We start from the raw sequence: 23,363 nt of genomic DNA, 5'->3' as shown, positions 1-23,363 counted from the left end.
GCGGCTTTATTTGAATGAAACTAAGTAATCTTACAGCTTTTTCTCGATAGCTACTTGAGGATGCCAATACTTGCCCTTCTTCCTAAACCACAGCGAGGCCGCTCTCCCGCCCTCAGCTTCGCAGTTTGGAGGGTTGAAGCCACTTTCACAATGGCAGTCACCAAGGGAATTGCACACCTAGGATCAGTTTGAGAAGTGTAAGTGATTTTTTTTTAATTATGAAACTATGTGCTACGTCATAATATTTACTTTTTTATCTTAGCCGAGTATGATCATATTTATGTGATTTAAAGAGAGAACCCCACAAAGTGAGTATTTGCCTTAGACTAAAACTCACGCATCCAAGGAAGAACTATTAAAAATATATGAAATGAGACTTGTATCTTGCATCAAGAAAACTGTAACATCGTCACATGTTTACTCTTAAATGTAGAGAGCACTTTCAGACACACACGTCAACTCTTAATCTAGCGGTGGGCTGGAGGCGGTAGGCCGGATCCCAGCATGCTTCTTTTTCCTTCCCCAGATTCAGGGACTTCCTGTCAGCTGCTTCAACCGTTGGCCTTCACCAGCAAGGACCTAACCCTTCCCCGGGCTGATTGTGGAACATTTACTATAAAAGAAGTGCTCTTCTCATAAATCCTCTTAATGCCATCTGACCTGGATCTAAATCTCAACAGAGTAACCAGAATCTTGATTTTAAAAAGAAAAATCAGCAACTTCCATGAGAATAAATTTGCTAAATGAAAAGAAATTGTAATTTGGGGCAGGAAGCCAGGTGAAAATCTTGGCAATGAAAGAAAATAAGAAGCACAGTGAGAAGTTCAATCAACAGACTAGCAAACAAACAAACAAAATCCTAATGCCATAGACGAGAGCATGACTGAATTTAACAAAAATAAGTAAGAAAGCAAACACACGACGATTGTCTGAGGTGGGGGGAAGCCATTTGTCCCGATAAACACATAGATTTGTAGAAAGGGAAGTATGGAAATGATGCAATGAGAAGGTGGAGCTTGAGAGTGAAATATATACATATATGTATAGTGCATATATGATATATAGGAACTATATATGCTGCATATCCTGAATGATGTACATATATCCTGTGTGTGTGTGTATATATATATCCTGAATGTATGCATGATATATATCCTGAATATATGTAATATATACATACATATCCTGAATACATATGATATATATCCTAAATTTATTTTGGATACATATGTATCCTAAATATATTCATTATATATATATATCCTAAATAGATGTACGATATATACCCTAAATATATACATTATATCCCAAATATACATGATATATATCCTTAATACATGTGATATATATATACTAAGTATATATGATTATATCCTAAATGTATATCATATGTATGATATATATATTTAGGATATTTAGGATATCATATAGATGTATGATATATGTATGTAAATATATGTGTATGATATATATTTAGGATACTAGATAGGATATATATAATACATATTTAGGGTATATGTCATATATATTTAGTATATATTATATATACTCTATTATATACATATATACATAATATACATATATTATATAAACCTGTATATATGAATAAACATATATTCTAAAAGATAACCACAAGGCAAAATTAGAAGCAACGAAGGGAACAATTCATCAAAAAGACCATCAGACAGTGAAACCTACTCCAAAAATCACACTTTGGCAAATAAATCAAGTCTTAACAAATGTAAAAATAATTATTTTTTTATCTGACTGGCGCAAACTGGAATAAAACAAGAAAGAACAGTGGCATAGCCGTTTCCACTGGGAACGGCAAAAGCCATAAAGCCAGCACAGCTTTTTTTTTTTTTTTCTTGTTCGAGTCAGGATTGCGCCAAACCTTCATTGCAATCCCACACCAATGGATACGTGGCTGTGAACAGGTGGAGGTGACGAGTCTAAGGAACACTGAAGCAATGTGTTGTAAGCACCAATTTATTAAAATGGAGGAAGCCAACGCCATCTGCCCCGGGCGGCAGACACACAGCACCCTCTGTGCCTTCTCATGAGCTTTCTTGTCATCAGGCTGGACTCACCAGGGAGAGGGTGAGGGTGTTGGTGGGCCAGGATGGGTCTCACCCAACAAACCTAACCACCACGTAACCCACAGATAAATTTTGTTCAACCCAATAATGCTTTATTAAACAGACAAAATACATGCTGCCAACACTTAAAAGTGAGTAATTTTATATTTATCCCAGCCCACCCTTCCCACATCTTACCATGTGACCTCAGATCCCCTCCCAGTCCTTCCCTCATTCATTACAACTTCCAGACCCCGGGTTTGGAGGGCCTACCCCCGATGTGAGGAGGGACCAGGTCCCAGTATTCTTAGATCCAGAACAGGGTATTGGGCACAAACAGCAGCCAGCTGCAGACTTGAGACAAAAGGTGGCCCCAACCATCTGGGCGGGCCTATCAAAAGGACCCTTAGGGACCTGAGCACCAGCCTCTCATTCTAAGCTGAGGGTGTGGGTCTCTTGGAGGACAAGGAGCAGGAGTCCAGACACACCAGAGTCACAAGGGATGATTCCCTGGCCTGGTGGGAAGGCAGTGGGGTTGGTTGAGGAACCATTGAGGCCACCTCACCTGGGTTCTCATGACTGGCCATCTGCTGGTCCTCAGAATCCAGCAGCCCCGGAGACCAAGCTTCTTCCCACAGCTCCATGTTTGGGTCCCTCCTCGGCCCCGGGGCCGCTGCGCCGCACCCTTCCTTTTCTCGCCTGCCTTGCGGATGGTGGCAGCGGCGGCAGCGGCCCAGCACAGCTTTTTGATACAGTTCCAGCCAAGCTGAGCTGAATGCTGCAATTATTGTTAGGTTTTTGGTCTCCGCGTGTTGAATTCTTAAGGACTTTCTGCATTATGATTCATGTTGTGTCTTTTTCAAAGAAAATTGAGTTATACCTTGCTTTCAGAAAAAATAACTTTATCACTTTATCTGGCTCTATTTGGAAGTCTTTCTTATGCCCTGGAGATCTTTAAACAGAGAAAAGCACATAGCTAGAAATTTCTTCATGAGGCTATTACTCCAGAAACATTCTTGGGGTATCAGCCCCTAAGCAAATTCCAACAGGAACAATTGACAGAGATAATTGACAAGCTCTGACTGGCCAGGAGAATAGGTGACATATTCAAGGCCTCCCTTTAAAGTTTGCGCAGAGCTCTCTAAAAATGTAATTTAGAAAAAGGGGGTCATATAGGGCGTATCCCTGGAGAAATGGAATTCAATAAATAAAAGACTGACTAAACTTTTCCTACTTAATAACAGCTATACTAAAAGGAGTTAGGTATTAGAATTGGCTGCTCATAAAAAGACCATTTCAGGTATTTTCTGTTTGTCTGGAGTGCTTCAAAACTGCAAATACTGGCAGCCTAAAAGCAGGTTGTCATGTAACAAATATGTTTTCTTTGGAGAAGACATGCTTTAGAGTCTTTAGAGTTATAGGGCTAATAAAAAAAATAAAATCTGTTCTGTTTGTTCTAATTGTTCTTTTGGGGGGGGTGTTGTTTTTTGTTTGTTGTTATTTTGAGACAGGGTTTCCCTGTATAGCCTTGGCTGTCCTGGACTTGCTTTGTTGACCAGGCTGGTGTCGAGCTCAAAGAGATCCTCCTGCCTCTGCCTCCGAGGGTGCTGGGATTACAGGAGTGCGCCACCGTGCCCAGCTGTACTCTCTAATTGTGACTGAACTTGTAACCCTGAGCATGTAATGAAAAATCAGACACATAATCTGTACTTCTTGGATAATCATTAGTCCATCTTTGTTCTGTGAAACCTGTAATAAATAAAGAAGCAATCTGATTGCTCGTCAGTCTGAGCGGCACCTGGCTCCTCTCTTCTCTAACCACTTGTCTCCTCTGCAGGCTGCTCTTGTCGATAGCCAGCCCATACTGGCCCCCAGCGGAGCAGCATGAGAAACAGCTAATTCTTTGACAACCTCACACATGTGTCTAACAAGTCTGGGGCATTTTCACCCCCTATTACCCTCTCTCTTCCTATCACCCACCTCTGCTCTGCTGAAACACTTCTTCCGACGAGCCCCTCCTGAAGTTTTAAATTGTTTCTTTGACCTGCTGAGTTTACTTGTGGTTGCCTGAATGAGCGTGAGTTGGGGGTTATGTACTGGAACATGAACAACTCATCAATCGTCACACCACTGAAGAAAATTTCTTGCCCTCTCTTCCTGTTAACCAACTGCCTCTAATCCCTCATCAGGGATCGAAGGGAGGAGCCTCGTGAGCCCCTCCCTGGTGCATGAGGAAATGGTGAGCTAGCCAGCTTTTAGCAGGCTACTGTGGCTGCAGTGACATCATGAGAGCAATGGCTGAGTGGTGTCCGGAAGAATAGTTCAAAGCGCTCCTCCCCAGTCTCTTACATGCTTTCTGCCCCTCTTCCGTGGTGTTTTCTGAGCCTTGTGGGAGAGTGAGCATATGGATGCTTTACTGAGGGCTGAGCACCCCCACAGTCTCTTTTTCTCTGCTCCCTGAGCAATTATGAATCCCTGCAAAGTCTCTGTAACCACTGCAAAACGAAATCTTCTCTGCTCAAAGCTGACATGAGTGTGTGTCTCGCCCAGCAGGTCACTATTGTAGGCCATGGGATACACAACTGGTTGGGGCCATTGCCAAATTTTCTCCTGCAGCAGCTTGCCAGAATTTTATGGCATTACGAAAGCTAGAGACAACATGAAGGAAACTTTCACCTCTATCCATTTTGACATCTCAGTGCTTTGCAACTAAAGGGGGGGGGTGCTTTCAACAATAGGGTCTGATGTTCTTGTGCCGGTGGGTAACCAGGGATATTGACCGCGGCCTGTGATGTTTTCGGGGTGCTCTGGAAACTCCCTGACCAACAGCTCACGGGAAGGTATCCTATACCTGACACTGGCCTTTTCAGTTAGTAACTCTTTGCTTCTTGGGGAAACATTATCCATCCATCCAAGGAAAAAAAGCAGCAGGAAATACTGGCGAAGAGGCAGAGTAGGACGCTATTGCTAAGGAACTTCCATGCTATCCAGCTGTGTCACATCTGGATACACTTCCCCCAAAGAATCAAAGACAGCTTCCTGTGGAGATGACTGCATACTCATATTGATTGTAGTATACTCACAATAGCCAAACTACAAAATTAGCCTACGTGAGTAGCAATGGATGAATGAATAAAGAAATACAGGTATATGAATCTCCTTCATTCACAAAGAAGGATGAAATTACACGGTTTGCACAAATGGGTAAAACTGTAGGGTTATCATGTTATAGAAAACTAGCCAGAAAGGTTTGGAAAGGAAGCTACTGGGCCTGGTGGCACAAGCCTGTAATCCCAGCACTCAGGGAGGCAGAGGCAGGAGGCTCGCTGAATTCAAGGCCAGCCTGGTCTATGAAGCAAGCCAGGCAAGGCTGCACAAGAAACCCTGAATCAGACAGGGTGTGGGGGGAGAAGGCTCAGGAAGATTAAAACCGCAGGAAGAGATGAATGCTGATGTCTCACTGCTTTATCCCCTGTAGTCAGTCACATGTCCCACCCTGCGGGACGGCATCGCTCACACCCACTGAGACCTTCGCGTCTCAGCTAAAACGTTCTTCAAACTCCTCCCCAGATGCCCCACCAGAGTATCTCCTGGGTGGTTCTAAATCTCCTCTGTTGATGATGAAGAGTACCACAGGTCCCCTCTTCTCCGCTCTGCTGCAAACAGTTGATTACTTTTTGCCTTCCTGAGGACAACCATTCCGACTGGGGTAAGGTTTCATTGTTTCAAAGTTTGTATTTCCTTCATAACTAACAGTGCTGAGAATTTTTTCCCAGACATTTGTTGGCTACTTATAAGTCTTCTTCTGAGAAGAGTGTGTTCCAAACTGTAGTGGACAAATGCAAAGCTTCAGGGGCTGCTGGTTGTTTAGAGGGAAGGGAAGGCTGGATAAGCCAAGCACAGAGTTCTCGGGAACTGTGAACATGAGACACGCTGCATCGAGAGTGGACGCCATCCATCGTCCATTCATCAGAGCCCACAGGTGGAAGACGCTGAGCGGTTGCAAGAGTCTAGTGCTGAATGCCAGACTTTGGGCGACAACAAACCTGCTAAAGTCTATCATCAGTCATAAGGAATCTAATACTGCACGGTGTGACACTGACCAAGGCGGGAGGGAGGACGTAAAGACGTGGTTTTCTTCCTGCAGAAGCAAAGCTGCACAGGACAACAACAGGACTTGTTGTTGTCTGAGAGGAGTCCCAGGGAGGATCCTGTATTGATAGTGTAGCAGAAGCCAGAGGCCTCCAACCAGACCGATGACTCCACAAGGAACATTTACAAGTAAAGCTGCTGGGCAAAAGGTATGTGCATTGTGCGACACACCACGACACACTGCAGCTTCCACAGCGAGATGGCTTTGGTTTGGGGTGTGGGTTTGGTTTTGTTTTTATTTTTTGTTTTTCTTTGGAGGTGTTGCAAGGGCAGAGAGGGGATATGGAGGGACAAGAGGATGAGTAGGATTGGGGTGCATGATGTGAAATTTACAAAGAATCAATAAAAAATTTTTTTAAAGATGTATTTTCAGTAAATATAAAGATGTGTTTTTCAAGAGCGAGACAAAGCTGACGTTTTTAATGAACCCATAGTCTCACAAACATGAGACTTACCTCCCTGCGATCTTCCACTGTAACAGGATTTTTAAAAAGTCATTTACAACTGAACTTTACCAAAAATGTTTTCTAACACTAATGATAGCAGCTGAGTTTAACTGCTTATTTCAGCTCCCAGGTGTCAAAGGGGCTTGGCACACAATAGACACCAAATGAGCCTGATAAATTAATGATGCTGGGAAACATTCCAGAGATGTGCGGCTACTTACTCCGTGTCCGTTGCACTTTCTTGTACATGTTTCCGAATTGGTCTTGAGAAATCTTGATTCTACACATACACTGTTTAAACAAATCTAAAGAAAACAGAGAGGTTTCCAATTCAGGGGTCTCCAGCCATCTTAACACTGTAACTGAACCACCAACCAAAGGGCATGCATGCGTTAGAGCGAGGCCCCTGCACATACGAAGCAGACGTGTAGCTCGGTCACCATGGTCCCCTAACAATGGGAGGAGGGGCTGTCTCTGGCTCTGTTGTTGTCTCCTTTAGATCCCTCTACCCTGGCCTCTGGGAGAGGATGTGCTTGGTCCTGCTGCAACTTAATGTACAGGGTGGGTTATGCCTGGGGGAGAGGGGAAATTCCTCTTCTCAGAGAAGGAGAGGGGGAATGGAGAGAAGGTGTGAGAGCAGGGCTGGGAGAGGGGGGGCTGTGATCCAGTTGTAAACTGATTAGATGAATAAAGTAATAGGAAAAAAGACATTTAATAACAAAACCATGGCAGTTCATTGCTATAAATTTGGATCTAGTGATTTTGCAGCACTTCTCAAGTGCTGATATCATACTTTTACTTAGTTTAAAATATTTTTAAAATTCTGTTGAGATTTGTTTTTTGACCTGTGTTATATCTAAAAACATGTTTGTTAATCACTGAGAATTTGAAGATTATCCAGGTACACCTGAAGTGGTCTGGAGACTTTGGGTGATAATCGTGTGTAACTGTAGGCCCACCAGTTGTAACAACTGTACAGCATTGTACAGCATTGTGATGAGAGCAGTCGAGAGTTAGGATGCGGGAAGAAATGTAAGAGCCATGCCTCCATTAAGACTTTGCTATGAACCTAAACCTCCACCAAGATGTGAGGGCTGGTGTCATAGGAAAGGTTTCAGTGGTCTGGGAAGTAGAGAGCTTTAATAGAATTCTGCACAGACACAAATGGTCTGAATTAAATTAAAAGTGGTCAGAAATTAAGTGAGACTTTAAGGTAAACTTATTCCCTTTGTATTTTCAGATTTGAGTTAGGGTCGTGGATGCAAATTTTAAAAAATGATAATTATAATAGCAGCCAAATTAAGCTTAACTTATGTCCTGGGCATTCCCGGCCAATGCACCAATGTTATTAAACGAAACATGAGGCTGGTCAACCGATCTTCTATGCAAGAGGTTTATTAAGTGGGTATGGAGGGAGTGGGAGAACAGGACATGGTGGGGAGAGAGAAAGAAAGAGGGGGGGTGCCCCGAGAGAGAGAGTGTGTGTAAGAGAGAGAGAAGAGAAGAGAGAGGCCACGTGTTGGGGTCGTCCCTTTAAGGGGCAAGGTAACCACGCCTTCCAGGTGTGGCCACATGGCCGGCAACACATGATGACATCATAAGTTGCTGGGTAACCCAGGAGCAGGTTGTGTTCCAAAATACTAACAGTTCTATCCATTTTTGGTAATTCCCTGTATTTTCCACAATAGTCCAGTTGAGATTACTTATTCTCAAAACATCGCACATTGTTCAGGTAACTTGTAAAACATCACATAATAATTCTAAGCATCCTGATTTCAAGGATGGTCTTCTCCACTGAGCCACAAGGACTAAGTGAATTTCTTCTCAGAAGAAAAGCAGTCTTCTGCGCTAGAAAGTATTGAAGCAGAATATATTCCCAACACTTCTTTGTCCTCTACCCTAGCCCTCAAGTGCTTGGTATGGATGTCCTCACTCATTGTGATAAAGTGCTAAAAAAATGAAATGTTTCTGTTTCCTATTACCAGGATGAACATCAATTAAATGTATTTATTTCTCCTCCAAACACTTAGGATTACACAGTGCAAGTCAAAATTTGATAATTGAAGACTCTGGCCAACTCAAGTGTGGCAAGCCTGGCTTTGGCTGGCCTTGCCCTTTTCCCAATTCCCCCTGCCTTGCTAAAAAGTATTATATTACAGTCTAGCCCCTAAGATCTAATTCCTTATCTGGCCAATCCATTCTACTGAGGCTGATGACCAAGGTTCAGCTATCAAAGTATTGAAGTCCAGCAATCAAAAGCTCTTTTTGATTCACCTAACTAACATGCCCAACTAAAATTAAACACCTCACCCTAACACAAGGTTTCCCATTTTACCTTTATAAACCACCATTTTCCTATGTGCCACATCAGCCTCCTCTCTCTCCAGAGGCAGTCCTTTGTCCTTGTCTGAGACAAATACCCCTGCTCCCTGATCTTTCTTCCCTTCTCCTTCTCCCTCGTCCTCTAGCTCCTGACTTTGTCTCTTATTCCCTGCCCTCTTTCCCTTTGGGGCAAATAAATGTTCTTTATGCTGAGAGCTTGGTCTTGGGGGTCTGAAGCCAATACCAATCCTAACCATCCTTTAATATGAAAATGCTGACCAAAATAATAAATGAAACTAGATTTTTAAGAAAATGATTGCAGGGCTGGAGGGATGGCTCAGCAGTTAAGAGCATTGGCTGCTCTTCCAGAGGAGGACCCTGGTTCAATTCCCAGCACCCACATGGCAGCTCACAACTGTCTGGTCTGTAACTCAAAATTCTAGTGGATCTACTCCCTCACACAAATACCAAATGTACATAAAAATAAATATTTTTTTAAAAGAAAATGATTGTAAATGACTTACCCTATCATGGTCACATATACTGCCACCAGGAACTTTGAGTGGATCGTCTTCACTGCTCAATCCAAAGTCCACAGTTATACATACTTGGTCCCGTACAAAAGCATAAACCACAGACGCACTGCTAGCATTAGGTGGGCTATAAGGAAGCCGGCTAGGGTAAGTACAAATTAATCTCCCACACATGAGATTCCTAATAACATAAAATGATTAGTATGCATTAGATGGTTATTAAAAATGTCTTGTAGTATCAGTCTCAGAAAAGACCCCGGGGCCCAGATATTTTGGTTCTGTTGCTCTCCTTGTAGAGCTCCTGTCCCCTACAGGCCTTTCTGTATCCCCCTTCTTTCATAAAATGAAATAACCTAGAACCCCTGCACAGTGTAGCCCATGGCAGCTCAGTCTCCAAGTGGGTGCTCTAGTAATGAGAACAGGGACTGTCTCTGATATGAACTCAGTGGCCTGCTCTTTGATCACATCCTCCTGAGCGGGGAGCAGCCTTACCAGGCCACAGAGGAAGACAATGCTGCCAGTCCTGATGAGACCTGATATGTTAGGGTCAAAGGGAAGGTAGTGAGGACCTCCCCTATCAGTGGACTTGGGGAGGGGCATGGGAGGAGAAGAAGGAGGGAGGGCAGGATAGGGAGGGGATGAGGAAGGGGGCTACAGCTGTGATACAAAGTGAATAAATTATAATAAATTAAAAATAGGAAAAAATGTTTTGTAATGATTCTATGTTTATGCCAACATAAAGAAAATAGAATGTGTTGATATAAACATTTAAGGTATAAAGTTTAAACCCACTGATGTAAAGTATTTGTTATTACTCACAGTCTTTAGTTTACTCTGTCAAGAAATCAATGAGATATAGCAAATAATAAATAAATATGTTAGATGTACCCCCAGAGACCTTACTAATTGATATTAAACATGATAAAAATCCCACTGTAATGTCATACATAAAATAAGTCCTTATAGAAATTTAAAATAAGATGGCATTCTAGCTTATCATTTCCGGAAATCTCTGTAGACATTTACAGAGCTAAAGCTTAAAAGTTAGTTTTAACCAGAATTCAAGAAAACATCAAAGGATGTGGCATGTTTAAGAACCTACAAATGGCACGAGAGAGCAAGAGTATATGTGTATGTTGCCAACTATTATTAACCCAATGTCTACTAATAGTAAGATTTTAATAAATATTTTTTACTAAACTCAGGAACAAATTAGGAAACAGCTCTCTGTGAAGATGCAGGAGAAATTGCACTTAATTTTATAAACATGAAGTAGTGTTCATCTTGGGTAAATCATCAAAGGGATTATTTTTATAAACAAGAAAAGCAGTAGCTTTAGAGGGAAAGGCCCTGTGGGTATTGTGTCGATGTTAGATTTGATTTAGGGGCCGCATGATCAGCTGCAAATAAATGTTTCAAAATGTTATCTTGCAGCCCTGGAATGTCCAAGCCTGGACTTTCGTTCCAGCTTCAGACAATGTGATACTTGAAACAAATGAAATTCATGGTATATACTAAAAAAATAAAAACTAAGTAAAAAAAAACAATGGGACATAGACAGTATCACTGTGTTGTGTGGCACACCTCCATCCACAGAATACGTATTTGTTTTGCTGGTTTTTCCCACAGTTGCCAAATCTGTCAGTTTGACCCTGGATTTCTTCATAGCAGGCAAAGGGAGCATTCTTTGAACCTATTAAAATTAGAAATATATTTTGGTTAAGGTATGCATTTATCTTCCTCCATGCCCTAACTCCATTATTACCTAACTCAAAAGGTTTCCTAAGAAGTTGTAAGGACAGAGAAGAAACTAAAGTGAGAGACAGCGCTCATGACTATAACTTAGTGCTTCTTTGCTATATTGTATTGATTTCTGTAACATAAAAGACAAGAGAAGGGACAGTTATAGATGTATATGCAGAGGAGAGGGCTTTGTCAGAGAAAACAACGAAAAGGAACATCGGTTAGATAGGAGGTTAAATCTTGCTTAGGGCTTAGTTCTGGGTACCGTACACGATCATGGAAGAGTAACTATATCGAGAGGTAGCTTCCCTAATCAAGGGCTTAATCCACCAATGGATTTTTTCAACTTGGCGGTACTGAAATATGATGTGCTAGGGTAGAAACAAAAGATGGCCTTAGGTTGCAAACCATAGGAAGCATGCCGGTTGGTTTCAGCGCCAACATGGCAACAAAGAATCATACGGCAACAGTGTCTGGATGAAAGGTGATCAGGTGGGCCTGTGGGCATGTCTGCGGGACCCAGCCCACCATCAGCGGCATTATTCCCTGACTTTGAGTCCTGAGCTGCTAAGTACAGAGTAAGTACGCGGCATGCATTCCTTCTCTCTGCCCTTGACAGCCAATCTGATGTGACCTCGGTCTGCTCACTCTTTCCTGCTGTTACCCATTGGAACCAAGGATCATAAATGTTCATAAACACTCCCCCCACCCAAAGTTGCCTTAGTTAGGGTATTTCATCACAGCAACTGGGAATGAAACTAGTAGAAAGAGTATGTCTTATACACCTCCTTCCACTAGTATCAGAGACACGCTTCCAGTTCAAATTTAGTTTCCCAGAGTAAGACTGAGACTTAGTTAAAAAGACACATTTTGCAAGTGTGAAGTCATCTGTCAAATGGTCCCTTAATTCTAAGGCATTTTCCGAGTCTCCTTAGTTATTCAAGTCGCCCATCCAGAAACAGGCTACTGTATTTAGATTCCCTGTACTACATAATCTAGTTCAATGAAATACAGTAAGATAATAGATGCATTTTAATAAATTGTCATTCATATAAATCACTAGAGCAATAAAATAAAGATATTGGATAATTACTGTAAACAATTGAGGTAATGCTCCAAAACTATTGCAGAGCAAAAGAGAGCATGACCTTGCCTTTCAAGACAACGATTAGAGATGACTAGACACAATAGGTCACTTTACACCAGCTGAGAAAAGAGCCCACTGAAGGGTTAGCATTCTTACCTGACACAGGACTCATCTTTGACTAATATATCAAACCAAACCCTGTTTTACCCCCTCCACTCTTATTTTATGCCATTAGTGAATCAGATAATGAGGCCAAACTTAGGAATGGTCCTTGAGTCCATTTTCCCTTCATCAGCTACCTCCATCTAGATCAGAGTCTTCATGAAAAAATCGCCATAAGAACAGCCTAAGTGGGGTCACATCTCATCTTCTCTACCATATTAGTTTCCAACAGTTCCCACCCACACTACTACCAAAATACAAGCTACAATGATCTTTTAAAAACTAAAGCTATATTTTTAGTCTTTTACTTAAGTATCTCAATTGGTTTATCATTACACTAAGAAAAAACTATTCTCCTAATCCTGATTTCAGCCATCCCCACGTCCGGGCATTACATCATCAGTTCTTGACCATGGGAAAACACATATTTCCAAAGGTCTTAAGAACTGAGACACCACTCTGTAGCAAAATTATAGTTACGAAGTAGCAGCAAAAATAACTATCTGGTTGGGGTTCCTAAGACTATCAGAAATATGTGTTTTCCAATGGTCGCAACCCACAGGTTGAAAACCTCTGCCTTGTAATTATCTGTGAAGTACCAAAGCATTGCCTATGTTTCTCTTCTTGGAATGCCCTTTCCAAACCTTGACTGGCTCCTTCTCACCGTTCACCTTTCTTCTGAAGTTTCATTTCCTCAGACAAGCATGGCGACTAAGCTTTTTTCTGTTACCCTGCCTATGGTTTTGCACTATTTGACCACGTGCTACCATTAACTGGCATCACCATGCGTTTTTTTTTAATTTCTATTCGTTTTTTTTATTTCTCTATATATAAATTTTGTGTTTGTCTCGCGCCCCCTCCCTCACTGGAATTTAAGTTCCATATAAATAGGAATTTCCCTGGTCTTAGTGTTGTTGTTCGCATCCAATTCTTGCCTATATTCTCAACATAAGAAGGCTACTCTACCCCAACAGGGTGCTAAGTAAATATTTATGTAATTAACAAGAACTGTATATAATCAACTGACACCAGACACCGGCTGGACTGTCAACCACATCCATTTCTCTTTCATATGAACTTAACAATCAATACCAGGACGTCACATACAAACTGTATCTGTCCTATTAAAAATTACGAAGGCTTTTTATTTTGGTTGTGAGCCTAACCATTAATGGCCAAGCCATCTCTCCAGCCCTAGATATATATATTTAAAAATAATATTTGAAGTAAACTTTTTTGTGATCTTTCCAAATAATTTTTCCAAATGCAGTTTCACTTCACTGGAACTCATTTTAGCTTCTCTCCTGTAGCCTGGATGGGGGGATATTAATTCAACAGTATTCAAAGGAGCTTGCAGAGGGAACCACATGAAAACTCCCACAGACAGACAGGGTGTCTTCTTCTTAGTAATTGGAAAAAGTTGATCCTCTCTCTCTCAAAAAAAAAAAAAAAAAAAAAAAAAAAAAGCATGTCTTGTGCAAAGTGATGGATTAAATTTCCCTACTCTTGTGGTATTGCGGTCTATCTTCATTTTCATACCTGATATATATGTTTAGGTATTCTGACATCAACTATAAATACATTTACAACGTATCTGCTTGATGAGCTGACTTCTTTTTCGTTATATAATCAAAATGTCTTTCACATCTCTTTATATCAGTCTCTGTATTGGCCCTTAAAAGCTGAAATGAGTCTCTTGAGTAGAGCAAACTCTGATCCAAGAACTGGAAGTCAGCAACTCAGAAAGCTATAACTTCCATTGCCAGGGAGTGGGCCAGTTTCCTGTGACTGTGATTCAAATGATTAAGATATAGGTATGTGTACAAGAGCTGTGGAGCTGGGACCTAGAGCTTAGAGCAGGATGAAGCGAGTGTTAGCCATTACCTACAGTACTTGCCAAGTTTGAGGGATATGCAAGATGAGGTCTGAAACAAGCCAGAATGAAGAGAACTGGAGTGCGGAGTATGACTCTCGAGAGGACACATGGTTTCAGGGCCAGGTTCAGCTGGCTCAGGAAGTGGCTGCCCCTCCATAGATGCTGTGTGGCAGGAGCTACTTCTTGGCAATGTGGAAGGCAGCACTGCAGCATTTCCTTTTTCGAGAAGGTTTAGGAAAGATGACTGTTGACCACACTGGCAAGAGATGCCACTGGCTGCTGCAGAGCAGATCAGTGGAAGACACTGGTATTTTTAATATTGTTCGACATCACAAACCACCAAACAAGCAAATATAAAAGAACACTCAGAGTGAAATATAATCTCATAGAGGTTGGAGTAAGTGTCAAAGAAGTCAAAAGTTAAACATTGGTAAGCATGGGGGAAATAGGAACTCTCATCCATTGGTGATGAAAGTACAAGCAAATGTAGAATCTATTGAAAACAGCACAGATCTTCTTTAAGAACTCAGTACAGAATTAGCTGATGACTAGAATTCCACCCTGGCGTATCCAAAGGAGAGGAAAGCACCTTCTCGAAAAGACATATGCATTTCCAGGTTTGTGGCTGCCTGATTTACAACAGTCAAGATTTTGAAACAACCTAACGGTCCATTGAAAAATTAAAGAATAATGAATAGGTTAAACATAATTTGTAAAAAAGAGATATATGAATAGGAGATAGATAGATAGATAGATAGATAGATAGATAGATATAAATGATAGGTGATACATAAGTTCAGTTTTAGTAAGGATGAAGCTATTTGTCACAAGAATAAATCTACAAGACATTGTGCTAAGTGAAATGAGCCAGGTACAGAGGTTAAAAAACTGTCATCCCACTTCTATGTGAAATAAAAAAATGTCAAATTCACAGAAGCACAGTGTGAAATGGTTTTAAAGACTAGGGTAAGGAGCAAAAGGGAGATGTCAGTCAAGAGGTTCAAAGTTTGATTTATATAAAATGGCTCAGCTCAAAGTATCTAAAATATAGCAGTATGACAATAGGAAATAACCCTCTTTTGTATATTTGAAATTTGCTAAGAGCGTAAATCTTTAGATTTTATTTAAAGCTAAAAGAGAAAACAGTACCTATGGGAAGTTATAGATATTTTTATTAACTTGATTATGGCAAATATCTAAGCATATGTACATATATGAAACTATCAAGTCATATACCCAAGATAATTTATATTTGCCATTTATACTTCAGTAAAAATACTTTTGAAACTATGTAAGCATTACATAGAAACAGAAATCTATGTGATGATTCCTATTGTCCTAGCAATGTGAAAAGAAATACTGAGTCACTGATTTAGATGTAACCAAAATGTTACCTGTTCCATATGCTTTCTCACACATCTCGTTCTGGTCAGGACAGTTTCCTTTATAACAAATAAAGCCCCCAGCTTTGCAAATGTGTCCATCGTGTATAGTGAGATCAGGTGGACAGTATCCTGAGCTCCCATTGCAGACTTCAGGAAGGTCACAGATTGGATGGTATTTGGCTCTACATTCATGCTTCTGTGGCAAAAACTAACAACAACAAATATACATATATATATACATATACATATATATCACAATACTGTATTTATAAATATTTTAAAACAGTATAGTTTGTTCTTTGATTTCTTGGTGCTCTTCCATCTCTTAGTGTAAGTTACTGTGCTATTTATTTTAAAACAACTTGAATGTTTGTATGAAAATGAGCAATGAGACAGGTATCTAAGGAATGGTATAACAGAAAATAGGACACTGGGTTGTGGGCATGACTCAATGGGAAAAGTGCTTACTGTGAAGCCGAAGGACCTGGGTTCAAGTTCCCAGAACTCACATAAGAGCTGGGCATGAAAAAAAAAAAAGCTGGGCATGGTGGTGTGTGCCAGTAATCCTAGTGTGGGGGCTTGAGGTGTCAAACAAGAAAATTCCAAGGTTCATGCACCAGCCAATCTAGCAGAAATAGCAAGCTTCGAGCTGAGGAAGAGACACAGATCAAAGAAATAAGATACAGTAGAGGAAAACATCCCAGTGTCAACCTCTGGCTTCACATACACTCATACAGGCCGTAGGCATATGCACTGGACACACACACACACACACACATATACGCACTGAAGCCTTGTGGTATCATTCACGGGTACAAAGACTACTCTTAGCTTTTGAAATTATTCTTTTTTTAAGATTTATTTATTATTTATACAACATTCTGCCTGTACACCAGATTTTACTATAGATGGTTATGAGCCACCATGTGATTGCTGGGAATTGAACTCAGGACCTTTGGAAGAACAGTGAGTGTTCTTAACCTCTGGGCCATCTCTCCAGCATGAAATTACTTGTGTAGAGTGAAAATATTTTAGTTAAGTCAACTTCCTAAAGTACAGATACAAAACAAATAACTGAGACGAGTGTAGGGAACAGATGAATGATGACTGAGAAGCATTGGAACCATGAGAATTTTTAAGAAAGGAATCCAAGTATAACCTTTATGCTACATTATAATATTTTATACAGAGAATTCTGAAAGATTACATAAGGATTCTTAAAGGATCATCTATCTCATCTTCTTGGTCATTATTTTTGTTTGACACTGAAAAAAATTTACAGAAGATAAATATAACCATGCTTTGAGTTTCAAGAAAAAAAAACCAAAACAGTGTCAACTGAGAACAATGAAGAAGATGATATGAATGCATGTATTTCAACTGTGGTATTCTCATATGTGAAACTCACTAAAAAACGCATTGGAAGACCTAAAAAAGGAAACAGATCAGCAATCAACATGGGAACATTCAGTAATAGCATTGCCAATAAATGAGAAGTGTGTGTGTGTGTGTGTGTGTGTGTGTGTGTATCCTGTTTGGAAAAATGTTAGTTTGACTTGGTGATAGACTTCTTTAATCTTGGGTTCTTGGGATACTGAGGCAGGAAGAAGTAAATTAAAGGAAAACCAGGGGTTATAGAATGAGTTCAAACAGGGTCAAATAAAGAAAATCTGCCACACACAAAGAAAAGAGATGGGGTGGGAAACAGCTTCGAGTTAATAAAAACAGAGATATTAGACAAAGACTGCAACATTGAAGAAAATTTCACCAGGTAAGAAATTGAATCCTCGATTCACTTTTCTTTAAAAGTACTTAAGTTACTAAAAAAAAGCAAGTTGTTTTTACATAAAACTCTAGCCATAAGTCAATGCACCCTGTATAAAGTTCACAGGCGATTACATAACGTTACTAAACTGAAATCTTACTTGACATCTTCTGCAGCAGGTTTGTGAGGGAGACATACTGTCACAAGCATTTCCTGGCTTCAGAACACAAGTTGTAGGGTCACAACAGCTATTAGGCCCACATTGCTGCAAAGGAAAATACATGACGATAACAAAAACTTGGCAGAACTATGTGATCTAGGAAGGTATTAGCCATAGTGGCTCGTACAGACAGTAGCATTCATAAACTCTGAGAGTGCTTGATGGGTCTTCATAGAGTAACTGATACTCTACTTCCTTCCCAAGCCTGTCAGAAGCCATAGAGGACAGGAAATACGTTTTTCCAGAAGTTGAATATAAAAGAGAAAGAAGAACCACAAATCGATAGAGAAAGAAAACAAAGAAATTAATGAGCAGACCATGATAATCTTGATGATTTAAAAAGACAAGCTGATCTCCGACCTGCTGCCACCTGCAAATCTAATGTATCCGGTGGTTCCAGACCCACCGGATACAAACCCCCTGTGGGTGGGCTATCCTTGAGGTGTCTTATCTTTTTACCCTCCCCCACCCATCTCTATTTCCTCCTCACGTATGGCCATCTCCACACCCACCGGCCTAGGCCCAGTTAGGTTGCCTTTGAACCTGCTTTAGCTCAAAAGGTGAGACGCTCTTTCCCACTCCCCCTTGTTATCTTGGCACCCACAAGTCTACTTCTGGACCTGTGGTTTCTGAACAATTTTGCCTGGTCCAGTTGAAGAGCCCATGCTCTAGCTTTACCTGGTCTAGGTTAGGCCATTGCAGCTCCTTTACTGCACCAATCTAAGCCAGGCCTAATGATCATATCAGACAAACAACCAAAGAAACAAGTCCACCTGCCCAGGTCCAAGCTCCAAAACAGAAAACGACATGAATGGCAAAGACGGCCTGTCTCCCGACATACCCACCACTACTTAGAAGTGGTGTCTATAAGAAGTACCTAGGTGAACCCCAGGACACAGAAACTAGAAGAACAATCATACACTTCATGAAATAATTCAAGGAATGTAAAGGAGACATCAGCAATCACGTCATTGAACTCCATGGGGATAACAACAAACCCTTGAGTGTTGTCTGTGAAAACACAAATGCATAGCTGGATAAAATTAAGCTAGTTCAGAATTTGAACACTGAATTCAGTAAAGAGAGAGAAACATTGAAAAGAACACATGCAGAAATAAAGCTGGTGTGGAAAAATTAATATCCAATTGGAAAACTCCAAGAACAGTCTACAACATAGAATGAATCAGGCAGAAGGCAGACAGAATACCAGGGCCCAAAGTAGAGGATCTGCACAGAATAACGAACATAAGGAACACACAGTAACTGTGTGATCCTGAGAAAAGATCAAACCTTCCATTTATAGGCTTGAGTGAAGGAGAAGACTCCCTAGTTGACGGCCTAGACCAGATCATTAACAAAATCATAGAAGAAAAATTCCCCAAACTAAGGAAAGACATACTGATACAGATATAAGCAGCATACAGAACCTCAACTAGATAAGACCAGAAAAAAAAACATCACCCCAAGCATAGCATAATTAAAATACTCCATAGCTAGAACAAAGTAAAATGATTGAAAACTACAAGAGAAATTAAAACACAAGTCAATATATAAAGGGAAACCCATCCAGATATTTCTCAGTGAAAACTGAAATCCAGGAAAGTCTGGAACAATACATTACAAGTTCTAAAAGATCATGACCGATGACCCACACTACTGTATACAAAAAACTATCCATAATAGTTAAAGGAGAAGGCTGGAGCAAGGGCTCGGCAGTTAAGAGCACTGGCTATTCTTCTGAAGGACCCGAGTTTAATTTCCAGCACCCACATGACAGCTCACAACTGTCTGTAACTCCTGTTCAAAGGGATCTGAGCCCCTCACACATGCAGACAAAACACCAATGTTTGTAAAATAAAAATAAATGTTTTTAAAAATATAGTTAAAGGAGAAAATTACCCAAACCAAAGCAAAAAAAAATATTTTTTTCCTCCATTTTGGTTTTTTTGTTTTGTCTTGGTTTTTGTTTGTTTCTTGTTTTGGTTTGGGGTTTTTTGTTGGCTTGTTTTTTGAGAGAGAGATTCTCTGTGTACCCTTGGCTGTCCTGGACTCACTTTGTAGACCAGGCTGGCCTTAAAGTCACAGAGATCTGCCTGCTTCTGCCTCCCTGAGTTCTGGGATACAGAGGTGCACCACTGCACCTGGCTAGAAAAATAAAAAAACGTTGAGGCTACAAACAGCTGCAAAATGCATAACAAACAAGCAAAAAACCCTGAACAGAACACTGAGCACCATACTTAGAAACCCTGAACAGAATACTGAGCACCATACTTAGAACTGAAGAGAGGAATAAGCATAGAGACTTTTAGCATTATTATAAGGACATACTTTAAAAATATATACTCCATAAAACTGGAAACCTAAAAGAAAATAAAGTTATAATTTAATGAAATGCAAAACACAACTAAGAACACAAGCCTGAAAAAAGTCTACAATCTATAAGCACATTTCAATAATCAATCTAAAGATTAGTGCCTTCAAATCTGCAATAAAAAAATATAGACTAGGTAAATGGATTAAAAAATAAAATCTACCTCTCTCATCTACAAGAAAGCCATCTTAGCCTTAAAGATGGGTGCCACCAGGGTGGGAAAAAAATACTCTCTGTAAATGGAACCAAGAAACAAGAAGTCATAGCTATTTTAATATCTGACAGAATAGACTTCAACCAAAAAATTAATCAGAAGACATAGGGAAGGTTACTTACATACTTATTAAAGGAAAGCTCTACTGAGAAGATTTTTAATTCTAATCATTTACACACTAACAGGAGGGCATCAGATTTCATAAACGAAAGACCACCAACAGCCAAGATCACGTATTGACCAATACACACTGAAAGTGGTAGTCTTCAGGATCCCTCTCTCACCAAGAGAAAGGTCATTGAGACAACAAATAGAGAAATGCTGAATTAAACAATGATATAAATCAAATAGACCACTATAGAACAATCTGTGTAAACACTAAAAAGTATACTCATTATCCAGCATCCTGGGGAACTTTCTCCAAAACTGACTATGTATTATGCCAAAAAGCAAGTAAGAACACATACAGATAAATTAAAATAACAACTCATGTTGTATCTGACAGCCATGAATTAAAGCTGGATATCGACAACAATAGAAATAGCAGAAAATATACAATTTCATGTAAGCTGAACAACTCACTACTGAATGAAATTACATCAATATAGAAATCAAGAAAAAAAACTAAAATCTTTTTAGAATTGAATAAAATGAAAACACAACATCCCTCGACCTTGGGACATAGTGAAGGCAAATTCACAGTAATAACTGCTTGTGTCAAAAACAGCTGGAGAGAGCCCATATTAATAACGACAACACAATTGAAAACTCTAGAAAAACAAGAATAAATAAGAGCCAAAAAGAGTAGATAGGAAGAAATAAACTCAAGCTGAAATCAGTGAAATAGAAAAAACAGAACAATATACAAAAAATAAGAAACCAAGGGTCTTTGACAAAATCAATAATATTGATAAACCTTTAGCCAAATTAGCAAAAACATGCAGTGAGATGATCCAAATTAATAATATCAAGATGAAAGTGGAAACATTACAACAGATGCAAAGAAAGTCAGAGCATTATTAAGGACATACTTTAAATATATATATTCCATAAAGCTGGAAAACCTAAAAGAAATAAATGCATTTTTTAAAATATACACAATGTAACAAGGTGAAATCAAAATGAAATAATGTAAGCAAACCCCAAACTCCTAGTGAAATAGAATCAGTAAATTAAAATCTCCCAACTAAAACAAGCATTGGGTCAGATAGATTACACATAAAATTCTATCAGACCTTCAAAAAATTGAATTAACGCCCATACTCCTCAAAGTATTCTGCAACATAGAAACTAAAGAAACATCTCCTAATTCTTTTTGTAAGCCGTTTTTACCCTGATATCCAAACCACTCAAAGACTCAACAGAAAAAAATATTATATATCATTATCACATATTAACACAGATACAAATAGCCTCAACAAATACTTGCAAGAAGAATTCAAGAACACGTCAAAAATATTATTTACCATGATCAAGTTGGCTTCATCCCAGAGATTCAGGGATTGTTCAACATACATAAATCAATAAACTTAATTCATCACACAGACAGGCTGAAAGACAAAAACCATATACTCACCTCATTAGATGCAGAGAGGCCTTTGACAAAATCCAACATCCCTTCATGATAAAAGACCTAGAGAGACTAGGGATAAAACTGGAGAAAAGATAACATCTTCAACACATGGTCAAACTGGTTGGCTGCATGCCTAAGAATGCAAATAGATCCATACTTATCACCTTGCACAGCACTCAACCCCAAATGGAACTAAGACCTCAACATAAGGTCAGATAAGCTGAATCTGACTGAAGAGAAAGCAGGGAACAGTCTTGAACTCATTGGCAATGGAAAAGACTTTCTCAATATGACACAAACAAGTAAAATGTGAGCTAAGAACAACAATAAATAGGACCTCATGAAACTGAAAAGCTTCTGGATGGCAAAGGACAAAGTGGCAAGTGACAGAAGGGGAAAAAATGAAAAACTACACATCCAATAGAAGGCTACTCTCTAAATAAATAAGGAACTCAAAAAAAAAAAACAGACATTAATAAAACACATAACCTAATTTAAAAATAGGATATAGTTTTAAACAGTTTTCAGAAGGTAAAGCACAAAGGACTGAGAAACACTTAAATAAATGTTCAACATCTCTGGTCACCAGAGAATACAAATCAAAGCTACTTTGAGATTTCATCTTATGCCAGTCAGAATGGCCAAGGTCAAGAAAACATGTGACAGTTCATGTACATTTAAAGGATTGTAAATGGAGTCACCAAAAAAATAAGGGAGGTGATGCCCCAACTAGACATCTTTTTTTTTAACTTCAATTTATTTTTTAGTATATTTTTTATTTATTACAACTTAATTCACTTTGTATCCCAGCTGTAGCCCCCTCCCTCGTCCCCTCCAAATCCTGCCCTCCCTCCCTCCCTCTTTCTCCTCCCATGCCCCTCCTAAAGCCCACTGATAGGGGACAATGACAACCTACAGACTGGGAAAGGATCTTCACCAACCCTATATCTGACAGAGGGCTAATATCCAGAATATATAAAGGACTCAAGAAGTTAAAAAGCCACAAATTGAGTAATCCAATTAAAAAACGGGGTACAAAGCTAAACAGAGAATTCTCAATAGAAGAATATCAAATGGCGGAGAAACACTTAAAGAAATGTTGAACATCCTTAGTCACCAGGGAAATGCAAATCAAAATAATCCTGAGATTTCACCTTATACCCATCAGAATGGCTAAGATCAAAAACTCAAGTGACAACACATGCTGGAGAGGATGTGGAGAAAGGGGAACCCTCCTCCATTGCTGGTGGGAATATAAACTTGTACAACCACTTTGGAAATCAATCTGGTACTTTCTCAGACAGTTAGGAATAGTGCTTCCTCAAGATCCAGCTATATTATTCCTAGGCACTTATCCAAAATATGCTCAAGTATACAACAAGAACATTTGTTCAACCATGTTTGTAACAGCTTTATTCATAATAGCCAGAATCTAG

The 23,363-nt window shown here is 39.7% G+C and overlaps 1 protein-coding gene across 1 annotated transcript in view; it reads right to left on the bottom strand.

Moving 5' to 3' along the window:
* Positions 1-23,363, bottom strand: part of Adam32 (ADAM metallopeptidase domain 32) — a 75,577-nt gene that overhangs the window by 3,904 nt on the left and 48,310 nt on the right. The window contains exons 19-24 of the mRNA XM_055593352.1: positions 17,710-17,814; positions 15,794-15,992; positions 11,116-11,224; positions 9,523-9,712; positions 6,898-6,981; positions 75-177 (exon numbers count right to left, since the gene is read on the bottom strand). Coding sequence (XP_055449327.1) covers positions 75-177; positions 6,898-6,981; positions 9,523-9,712; positions 11,116-11,224; positions 15,794-15,992; positions 17,710-17,814 — 790 coding nt within the window. The remainder of the gene's footprint in view (positions 1-74; positions 178-6,897; positions 6,982-9,522; positions 9,713-11,115; positions 11,225-15,793; positions 15,993-17,709; positions 17,815-23,363) is intronic.

The sequence above is a fragment of the Psammomys obesus genome, unplaced genomic scaffold (genome assembly GCF_907164565.1).
Source record: "Psammomys obesus unplaced genomic scaffold, mPsaObe1.curated_primary_1811, whole genome shotgun sequence".
Classification (NCBI taxonomy): domain Eukaryota; kingdom Metazoa; phylum Chordata; class Mammalia; order Rodentia; family Muridae; genus Psammomys; species Psammomys obesus.
This window is presented reverse-complemented; position numbering and strand designations above follow the sequence as displayed.